Source organism: Triplophysa dalaica, chromosome 24 (assembly GCF_015846415.1).
Source record: "Triplophysa dalaica isolate WHDGS20190420 chromosome 24, ASM1584641v1, whole genome shotgun sequence".
Taxonomy (NCBI): domain Eukaryota; kingdom Metazoa; phylum Chordata; class Actinopteri; order Cypriniformes; family Nemacheilidae; genus Triplophysa; species Triplophysa dalaica.
In genome coordinates this window covers 15,286,072-15,297,827 of record NC_079565.1, presented here as the reverse complement: position 1 = coordinate 15,297,827, position 11,756 = coordinate 15,286,072, and the positions used below count along the sequence as shown (strand labels likewise).

The window sequence follows — 11,756 nt, the reverse complement described above, 5'->3', positions numbered from 1 at the left end:
GACCGGTACAGCGACTGCATGACTGCAGAAGCTGCCCCGATCCGTCTGTCAATCTCCCGTTCCATCCTTCCCTCACTCGTGAACAAGTCCCCCAGATACTTGAACTCCTCCACTTGAGGCAGGAACTCTCCACCTACCTGAAGTGAGCAAGCCACCCTTTTCCGACTGAGAACCATGGCCTCAGATTTGGAAAAATCTTTTCATTTGTCAAAATAATACAAGCTATTTTTTTTAAATATAAACGTGCATATGCTCTGGGACTCTGGGGGAAATCTTAAAATATAATAAACTTTTGTAATAAGCATACCTCTGGCTCATTGGTTAGAGCATTGTGCTAGCAATGCCAAGGTCATGGGTCAGAAACAAAAGAATAGTACAATGCAATGTAAGCGTTCTGCTTACAAACAAAATCTTTTCATGTCACATGATTTTTGAAACCTCTCACTCAAAGTGCAAAACTACACACCAAATCTCCATAAACCATAAGCTATTTCTCAGCCTTTGACTCAGTGTTCATTGCATAAAACACTTTTTTCAAAACACCACACACAATTCTCTACCTAAAACACAAAAATCTAACAGGAAGTGACTTGCTTTCCTTTTCCATACACAACCAATCAAAATGCTACACTTATTCACCAGGTCACACACACACTCCTCACATGTGGAAACACTAATTTTATAACTGATCACTATCCAATCCCTGCTTTACTGTAGTGTTGGCCTATAAATAGATTATAAATATGGATTTGGCCAACAATGCAATTAGGATTTGAGAGATAAGAGAGCATATCTTGAATAATGACACCATATTTAACAACATCAATGCTGTAAGACTGTCGACCATACAACTCATCCTCCAACGGCACCAAGTGACGATGAAAAAACTTTACAAGGTGCAATTTGAGAGAAACTCTGACAGAGTCAAGATTTAGCGACATGACTTTGTAGAGGTATGTATGCAACACTACTTCCAGTACTTCAGATATACCATATTTACGCATCTGTATATCCTATTGTCTGTTACAGAGTTTACAGTTTTTTCCAACTGCTTACACACAAAATCTTTTCATGTCACATGATTTTTGAAACCTCTCACCCAAAGTGCAAAACTACACACAAAATCTCCAAAACCATAAGCTATTTCTCAGCCTTTGACTCAGCGTTCATTGCATAAAACACTTTTTTCAAAACATTACACACAATTATCTACCTAAAACACAAAAATCTAACAGGAAGTGACTTGCTTTCCTTTTCCAAACACAACCAGTCAAAATGCTACACTTCTTCACCAGGTCACACACACACTCCTCACATGTGGAAACACTAATTGCTTATCCAATCACTGCTTTACTGTAGTAATGGCCTATAAATAGATCAAAGGTCAGATCACCTGTTTTGAACAATGCATGCCAACAATGGACAGAGAGCAAGAGGAGTAGGAGGAAGAGGAAGAAGAGGAGGAAGAGGAAGAAGAGGACGAGGGCAAAGAAGAGAAGGAAGAAGAGCCATCTTTGATAAGATTAGGGCAACACTTGTTGATCTTGTGATCAACCACGGTTTGAGCATGAGATAGGCTGGAATGAGAGTCCAGCCCAATTTGTGTCGATTTACAGTGGCGTCAATAATTCAAACCTTCAGAAATGAGAACAGGTATGAAACTATCTAATGACTATTTTAGCCATACAGTAATGTACAGTAAATACCTATGACTACATAGTATTGCAAAAACATTTGTAACTCTAAACCATCCATTTATTGCACTGCCTTGAATGAATGAGGTTGGTTATCATGCTGTACTACAGTTTGTACACAATGCTTGTCCCTGATCCAGATCAAGAGCATGCTAGATTTGTGGTTACATGGGACAATGTTAGTTTTCACCGTGCTGTTCTGGTCCAAAACTGGTTTACCACCCATCAGCAATTTGTAGTTTTGTACGTACCCCCATATTCACCTTTTCTAAATCCCATAGAGGAATTCTTCTCAGCCAGGCACTGGAAAGTCTATGATCGCCAACCCTATGCCTGCATGGCGCTTCTCCAGGCAATGGAGGACGCATGTGGGGACATAGAGTTTGCCTCTGTCCAAGGTTGAATACGCCATGCTAGGAGATACTTCCCTCGATGTTTGGCAAGAGAAAATGTTTCTAGTGATGTGGACGAAGTATTGTGGCCAGCCCCAGCCCGAAGAAGCGATGAAGCGTAGCTCAGCAATGATGGCTGCTCCTCCACCAATTTCTGGACTGCCCCCCCGGGACCCCACATACACAATTCTGAAGAATATACTTTTGGTTTATATATGTCTTTGATTTTGTTGAATGCTACTGTATAAAACAGTAATGTTTGGCCTAATATATATTTTCTGTATCTACATTGCATTTGTGTTTACAGTGTACTTGTTTCCCCTCAGCAGACACTGTAGAACATTGTATCGAAATGTAGATATAAGCACATGAAAGACCGAAGAGCTTTACATTTAGAACAACAGTGTTTACTTGGTATATCGAAACATTCACTTTTATGAAAGAAATGTTTGCCATTTGATGCAAATGCTTCATCCTGACATGTGTTTATGGTATTTTGAATGCAGTGTTAAATTTTGAAGGAGATATGAGGCATTTTGCATTTTGTGTGTGCAGTTTTGGGAATTGTGTGTAGAGTTTTGAGAAAAGGTGACATAGTTTTGAAAACGTGTGTAAGCAGTTGGAAAAAACTGTATTGGAGCTGGATGCCCATGTAATCCGCCATGAATTTATTTATGTGGATGAGGTTGGCTTCGACCTCATCAAAACCAGGCGCCGCGGAAGTAATGTAATCAGAAAGAAGGCAATTACCAATGTCCCTGGACAGCGTGGGGGTAATATAACTATGTGTGCTGCCATCACTCAAAACTGGGTCCTCCATCTCAATGCCACACTTGGTCCGTACAACACCGGCCATATGCTCACTTTTCTGGATGCAATTTACACAATGCTTGTCCCTGATCCAGTTCAGGAGCCTGCTAGATTTGTTGTTACATGGGACAATGTTAGTTTTCACACTGCTGTTCTGGTCCAAAACTGGTTTACCACCCCACCACAATTTGTAGTTTTTTACCTACCCCCATATTCACCTTTTCTAAATCCCATGGTGCTGGAAAGTCTATGATCACCAACCCTAGGCAATGGAGGACGCATGTGGGGACATAGAGGTTGCCTCTGTCCAAGGTTGGATACGCCATGCTAGGAGATACTCCCCTCGATGTTTGGCAACAGAAAAGGTATCTTGTGATGTGGACGAAGTATTGTGGCCAGACCCAGCCCGGAGAAGAGATGAAGCGTAGCTCAGCACTGATGGCTGCTCCCCCACCCATTCTTGGACTGCCGCCCCCGGGACCCCACACACACAATTGTGTTCTTTACTGTATTCTGAAGAATATACTTTTGGTTTACATATATTTATGGTTTTGTTGAATGCTACTGTATAAAACAATAATGTTTGGCCTAATAAATATTTTCTGTTTCTACATTGTTTGACGGGTGGAGAGACGACACATACACAACAGACAGTTTTCTTAGCCCCGGCAGGGTAATTTATTACAAGTGGTGCTCTGTGCAAGGTCCGGTGGTTGGTGGATGCCAGGCGTGGGAATGCTAGTCCTGGGAATGCCTCTTACAGTTTTGCGTGATCTCCGTGCCAAAGTGCTTATCCATCCATTGCGCAAGAGGTGAGAGACAGACATCATTGACAGACTAGCACGTCTTTGTCCTGCACTAGAGGCCTAGCCTCTCGATGAAGGGTCAGATCTGACCAGGGTCTGGGGTGCGTAGACACTGATGCGTAACCCAATCCACCTGGTGCCGGTGTGCCCCCATCCCAGGAACCTGACTCTGAGGCCAGTGCTGAAGCGGCTGTACGTGCATCAACTCAAGCGGGTTACCCGTCGAGGAAGCCACGTGCCCAGGAGCCTCTGAAAGTGATCAGCGGGACCCGGAGTCCGGCTGACCAGATTCATCGAGTTCAGCATTGAATGCAGAAACTCGTTGGTGAGCATGCTGCATAAGGGCAGAGTCTAGTTCGACACCAAGATAAGAGGAGCTCCCGCTCTTTTGGGGAGAGCTTGCTCTTTCCCAGTTAACCCGTAGGCCAGAAGGTCCAGGTGCCGAAGCACAAGGTCCCCGTGACCGTAAGCGTCTAGTGCCCAAGAACCGTGGTTTTGAAACCGTAGGATGATCTGTTTCACCGTGCCGTGGGAGGCTGGTTAGTGGCTGACAGACTTACCTACTTACCTGCTTAGTGTTACCGCCGGCTGACGCAATGTCACGTGGAGATTGCGGAAGGCAACGATATCACTGGGGGGAAGCCTGGTGAGAGATTGTACTCTCCTTCCCCTCTGCTCTCATGTCAGGGCCGCTCTGAGGCGTTTACCTCATCGACATAAATAATTAAATTGCATTATTGTGGAGAAGCACAATTTCTGTTGGTTCAAATGAATTCAGATTACAGTCTCTTCATTTAGCACAAATCAATGATGAATCTGCTCTGTAGACATTGCCTCTTTTTAAATGAGCAGAACCAAATCGGCTTTCACCTTATTTTCCAGCAACAGTAATAGTTATTTTGGGAAAATGTGAATAAATGCATTACTGACTGATTTAAGGTGTGCCCCTAATTTTTTGCTTGCCCTCCTAAAAATTTCAGTCAGGAGCTACAGGGCTCCTAGTAAAGAAAGTTAGTCTGGAGCCCTGGAAGGGCAACAATGATTTATGCCACATACTAATAGTGGAGACTGTTGCACATGCATGCAAGCTACTATTGAAATTACTACTGAGATTTGCAAACAAAATTATAAACTTTTTTCTGTTAACTTTATTGAAAAAGCAAATCAAAAACTGAAAACATTCTGGAAACCAGAATTTGGTAAACAAAAACTATGTACGTTCCCCTATCATTTCAAGAACTTATCCTAACTTATTTTATTACAGTACCAATGTACATCAATAGTTAGTCTAATCAAATTAAAATACCTCAAAGTTACTTTTTTTCTGTTAAAAACTAATATTTTAAATCACTTAAGTATGCTAAAATGTTTGAAAAAGTGTATTTTTGATTATCTGTTGAGTAGTGTTTTGTCACTTGCTTGTAAAAATTGCTCAAAACAAGAAAAACAAAAAAATAAAGTAAGAACTACTAAAAGGTTTAAAACTAATTGAATACAAAATACAATTATTCTAATTTAAAGAAACTCTCGTCCCTCAGCAGCTGCAGTATGTGTCAGGTGTATCAGTGCAGTCACTGTTCAGTCTGACTGACGGAGGTTTTTGTACGACTCTTTATCACTGTGTCAACACCCAGCCACTAGGAATGTGTAAACTCTGACAGTAATAATCTCCTGAATCTTCAGTCTGAACTCCACTGATGCTCAGAGTAAAATCTGTGTTTGATCCACTGCCACTGAATCTAGATGATACTCCAGTGTAGAGGCTATTGGTGTTATATATGAGGAGTTTAGGAGCTTCTCCAGGTTTCTGTAAGTACCAGGCTAAGTAAGTTCCACCATGCACTGCACTGCTGACTTTACAGTTTATTTGAACACTTTGTCCTGGTTGAACTGCTGTTATTGATGGACTCTGAGTAACAGTGTACTGTCCTCTACACTCTGAAAGAAACAACAAGAATGAAATATAAGACAACACTGAAACAAATGAAGATTTCACTCTTCAATGAATGAACAATCGTGATAAAAATGTTACTACACAAACCTTGAGCAAACACTGTGAGTGTCCAGATGAAGATGATGCTGAAAGTCATTGTTGTTCTTTTTGGTTTGTGTGTTGATGAAGATTGTGTTGTGTTGTGTTGTCAGTCATGAAGAGTTAAACTCACAGCACTATAAACACTCTCAGAGCACTGAAGCACGTGATCACAATGCAAACTCACTCTCTACATTTACATCAACACACTTAAACACTGTTTTATTATTTAATGTTAATTTCTGCACATTGGTTGTATTTTGTTTTCTTAGATTATGTGTTGTGATTATTGAACAAGTGTGTAATGATTTGTAATGGTGAATAGTTATTCATTATTTTGTATATAATGTTTGTGTAAAATAAAAAACACAGAATATGGAGATACACAGGACAGCAGCTTTACGAAAGTGTGACAATAAAGTTGCATTGTAAATCTTTGTAATCTTTGAATATTAACATATTTTTCTAACTTTCAGGTTTAAGAATATGAGAGTAAATGTTAAGGGTTAAAATGCAAACAAACTTGTAAATGAGTTTATATTATAGTTAAAGGGATAGTTCACCCAAAATGTAAAAAATACAAAAATAAACAAAATGAAATGAAATGTAATGTGTATGATGTGTGAATGTGTGATAAAGTGTAAAGATGTGTGTGTGATGTGTTTATAGTTCAGTTACTGAAGCGTTCCGAGGTTTTTGTACAGTCGCTCTATTAGTTTTTAACACTGTGGTTCACAATCAGCAGCGTAACTGGACACTTGAGGTGTCAGAGGTCACTGAAGGGGTTCACACCAGTGAAGAGAGTGAGCAGGATGGCCGATACAGCCGCAGTAGCATCCTGACCCTCAGCAAAGCACGCTGGGAAGAGAGAGGGGTGTATGTTTGTAGAGTCAAACACCATAAACAAGATTCACAATAGCGGCTGTGAGTGTTGATGAGTCGTATCTGAGTGTCAGACATCATTCATGAGTCTAGTGCAGCAGATCAATACTGAAAGAGAGCTCGTGTGTCAAAGCACTGTGACATCTTTCAATGTGCTGTGTTTACTGAAACATTCAATAAAGCTTCTGAACATGTTACATTTGTGTCTAACAGCTTCATTCAGACAACAGAGAAAATCACATGTGTGTTTGTGCAGGAATGTCCTGTATCATGATTCTTAATAGTTTTAATAGTTGTGTAAAGGTTCATGTAGCAGTAAATGTGAAATGCAGGTGTTGTGTTGTGAACATGATCTCTGGAGACAGAGCTGATCTATTCTGAGAACATCAGAGTCTCTTCATCCTGTCAATGCAAATGTGATTTTCAGCTCAACACTCTCAGTGTCACTGTTTGATTGGTTCAATCATCTGAACTGAAACACACAAGTTTCACTTCTTTATTGTTAGTGGTTTTTATTATGTCATCAAAGTTCACACATGAATATTATGTATAAAATTATACTGTGTGCTGTACATGCACTTCTCAGCCTATATTCATACTGTAAACCAAAAAGACAATATATGTATTGCTATGTTATAAAGTTGTGGGCGCACATATATGATTGACATAAATCATGAATTTAACTGAAATAATATTCTGATCAAAATGTAAATGTATTTTTTCTCTTGACTGGTGTGAACACTGAACTCTCTGAACAAATGTTGTGATGATGAGCAGCGGCTGTTTGTGCATCTGATCATAACGTTTATCTCATAAAGATCATTAGATATGTTGGTTACAAGAACACACACAAACAGAGAAAAACATCTTATATAAATGAGTCAGTGTATGTTTTATAATATGTTCATTATTAATTAGGGGAATTTGACACAAATAAAATGACCATGCTAAAATAATCTGATACTTCAGCAGTCAGTATGGATGATAAAGTGATTTTTGATTGTCTTCATAACTCAAAAAATCTATATTTGTGATCAATGTTGTGTGTGTGTTGTATGATCAGCTGCAGTATGTGTCAGGTGTATCAGTGCAGTCACTGTTCAGTCTGACTGACGGAGGTTTTTGTACGACTCTTTATCACTGTGTCAACACATATTTACTATTAGGATAGTGTAAACTCTGACAGTAATAATCTCCTGAATCTTCAGTCTGAACTCCACTGATGCTCAGAGTAAAATCTTTTCCAGTACTTGCTGTTCCACTGCCACTGAATCTAGATGATACTCCAGACTGGAGGCTTTTGATGTCATATATGAGGAGTTTAGGAGCTTCTCCCGGTCTCTGCTGATACCAGAATAAGTTGTCGCTATATATTCCTACATCTATATGACACTCTATTGTAGTTGTTTGTCCCTGTTGAACACTTTTCACTCTAGGTTGAGTCAGAGTAACTCCTCTGGATTCTGAAAACACAAAATATAAACAATTTGTGTATTAAACTGTATCAACATCATATACTAAAACAAGCACGACAAATACAACAGAAATAAAAACAAGTCAGATTAAGTCTCACCTGTAATAAACACTGTGAGTGTCCAGATGAAGATGATGCTGAAAGTCATTGTTGTTCTTGTTGGTTTGTGTGATGCTGAAGATTGTGTTGTGTTGTGTTGTCAGTCATGAAGTGTTAAACTCACAGCACTATAAACACTCTCAGAGCACTGAAGCACATGATCACAATGCAAACTCACTCTCTACATGTATCATTTACCTCAACACAGACAAACACTGGACTTGTGATGTGTTCTGTATCTTTAAGATCATTAATCTTAAAGTATCTTTAAGTGAATATTGTGTTTTATGTGTAATATAAATAATATGTATGTTTTCATAAAGATACTTGTATATGTCATGTGAATATGTTTTTGTTATATTATTGATTATGATGTTGTATTTGTATCATCATATCTTTACATCATCAATTTGAATGCAATGCTTTAACTTTGAATATTGTTTCCCTGTTCATTCTTTGAGGATTGAGGTTATGAGAGTCACATATTATAAATAACTTTTCATCAGTGAGAATTCTCAGGATTTTCTTGTAAAAAACACACAAACCTTTGTAACATAAGATCATATTTTTGTCATAAATAATCAGGAGATTAAATGAAATGTAATGTGTATGATGTGTGAATGTGTGATAAAGTGTAAAGATGTGTTTGTGATGTGTTTATAGTTCAGTTACTGAAGCGTTCAGAGGTTTTTGTACAGTCGCTCTATTAGTTTGTATCACTGTGGTGGACTTTCGGCAGCGGCACCAGACTGGATGTTGGCAGTAAGTAAAAACATTCAATAATATTATAACAGATTTCTGCATTCACATGTAAAGATCAACTATCACATTTTAAAATATTTATTGTGATTTTACTATATTCATGTGGTTTAAAAAATGACTGTGTACTATTAAACTTACAAATCTGAAACAGAACCGCTGGGTGTTTTATACAATATTGTGAATTTTTTTTTAGATGTGTTTAATGATTTATACATAATTATGTAGTTAATTTGGAAAAATGAAAAGATTGTGTTACTCTGAACTTAAATTAACTGCTCAGGTTACATTTCTGATTAAGTTTTGACTCATTTTATAAAACAATAAGAAATTTGATTTGCTGAAAAATGTATAAAACTATAATTGTGATAATAGAAAATCAAATAAAATCTATTATGTGTTACAAAAAACTTTTACATTTGAATTTATTTATTTTATTAAATATATTGTTAGGTTATATTTTTCAAAACCAGTTAATTTACTGGTATTTCTATGTTTAAAATTTTATCCTTAATCAAAGTAAATAAATGTCACAAAGGTAATATGATTTCCACACGGATCATTTCTCAAATCAGAGCACTTGTAAATGTTTGTAAATTCTCTATGAACATTTAAATCAACATGAATGAAATAATTAATCTTATTTAATTTAATTTAAGTATCTTATTATGAAGTTGTTTGTTTCTCTCTGTGAGTTTGTGACTATTGTGTGTTTGTCAGGCTTCACTCGTCCTAAAGTGAGCGTCCTGCCGCCCTCCAGTGAAGAGATTTCCACAAAGAAAACAGCAACACTGATGTGTGTGCTCAACAAGGGTTTCCCCTCAGACTGGAGTGTGATGTGGAAGGTGGACGGGAGCAGCAGATCTCAGGACAGCAGTGTTGGGCTCCTGGAGAAGGACGGTCTGTACAGCTGGAGCAGCAGTCTGACTCTCTCTGAGCAGGAGTGGAGCTCAGTGCTCTCAGTGAGCTGTGAGGCCAAACACAAAGATCCCAGTCATACAGTCACTGGAGAATTCAGGAGAGATGATGAGTGTTCACACTAGACTCTCTCTCTCTCTCTCTCTCTCTCTCTCTGACTTCTGTTCTCATCTGAGTCTCACTCATGTCTCACATGTGTTTCTACATTCATTCTCTCTCTCATCTGACATCTGCTCTGCTTTTCACAAACAACATCACAAACCAGTTCATGTGTGCTTTATTCATTCACTGCTGATTGTGTTTCATCAAAATTCATCAAATAAAATCATATTGAATCTTCATGACTCATTTTGTCTTTTGTGACAGATCAGAACATCAGCTCTTTATTATAAATAAACATCACTCAATGAACCATGAAAACACCTGCAGATGAAGTCAATTTCTAAACCAAACTGTCAAATGAATAACCACAAGTCACTTTCACTTGTTTGACACATTATTCATGAGTTGGTCTCATACACATCATACTGACCTTATGAATGTTTTGTAAACTCTTGATATAAGACATATTGAGTGCGTTTATGGGCAAAATAAACGGATAACTATTAAATATCAGTTTTTAACTGATTAATAATCTGTTTTCATGTGTTCCTCTGTTGAAAACTTCTTCTGCTGAGCCGTTTATGATCTTTCCCTGATAATGAAAAATGTTTTAAACTTTTACCAGTTGAAAAAACATCATATGCTGGGTTAGGTATGTGTTGATGCTGGTTTGCTGGTTTATACTGTTTTAAGCCAATGACTTGCTTGCCGAGCTGAAGGAAGAAGAGTACGCAGCACCAGTAAAGACACCTGAACCAAGGGTGCATTGGAGAAAGAGAGACAGTAGTCAATGCAAGGCCAAGATCAAGCAGGAATCAGTCAAATAGGGGTCAGAAAGTTTTTTATTTAATATCTACTGAATATCTACATTGATTAGACACTTATGAATGTATCAAAGAAGAAATGTGTCAGGAAAACAATCAAACCAGAACCACACATTAGATTTTTGACATGGAAATAAATTGATTACGTTCAGTATGTGTGTAAAGCAGTATAAACTACACTAAAACATTGGTCTTGGTAAGTCTGTGTTTGTTCCGAGTGTGTTGTCAGTAGCCAACCAGCATGTTTCTTGTTTAACTCATTCGCCGCCAGCCTCTTTAAAAAAAAGTTGCCAGCCTACGCCAGCGTTTTTTAACATTTTCACCCAACTTTAATGGCTCACAGTAAATGGCTTTCTGTAAAGAATATATGGACAAACAATATGTCAAATGAAAGAACAGAGTCTCATTTTTAAACAAAAGAAACCATATTCTTCTATCTTCATTTTTTATTTTTGTATCACTCCGTAGATGTGGGTAGGTTTCTTCAAAAATGCATCACTTTGATAAAAGAGCTGAGATAATTAAAGTTTTTGTCAAATATTCCGCCCAGATTACAATTCAATTCAATTCAAGTTTATTTATATAGCGCTTTTCACAATGTGTATTGTTTCAAAGCAGCTTTACGGGGGCAAACAGGAAAAACAGAAATGTTAAAACACAGCACAGTGCATGGTATTTATATAACGAGTAAGATCATTCTAATAAATAATATTTAATTTCTAATTAAATAAATAAATGAATGAATGCAGTCTCCCGGTGAGCAGGCCAACACTGCCCTGCTGTGGCGAGGAACCCAAACTCCAATGATTGATTAATGGAGAAAAAAACCTCGGGAGAAACCAGGCTCAACCGGGAGGGCCAGATCCCCTCTGACGTGTCAAAGCTGTACTCAGACTGGTGACATGTGATTTTAGTTTAGCATTTAATACCAGATATTGTAACTTCGGTATTAATAAGACAAATA

At 38.0% G+C, this 11,756-nt stretch overlaps 3 gene segments (V, D, J or C); 1 reads left to right on the top strand and 2 right to left on the bottom strand.

Annotated features, from left to right (window-relative positions):
- Positions 1-5,317: 5,317 nt before the first annotated feature.
- Positions 5,318-5,792, bottom strand: LOC130414733 (Ig kappa chain V region 120-like). The segment is given in 2 exon segments: positions 5,318-5,640; positions 5,744-5,792. Coding segments are annotated over 2 exon segments (372 nt in total).
- Positions 5,793-7,663: 1,871 nt separating this feature from the next.
- LOC130414504 (Ig kappa chain V region K16-167-like) lies at positions 7,664-8,309 on the bottom strand. The segment is given in 2 exon segments: positions 7,664-8,079; positions 8,190-8,309. Coding segments are annotated over 2 exon segments (375 nt in total).
- Positions 8,310-9,601: 1,292 nt separating this feature from the next.
- Positions 9,602-10,140, top strand: LOC130414449 (immunoglobulin kappa constant-like). The segment is given in 1 exon segment: positions 9,602-10,140. A coding segment is annotated over 1 exon segment (375 nt).
- The last annotated feature ends 1,616 nt before the right edge of the window (positions 10,141-11,756 follow it).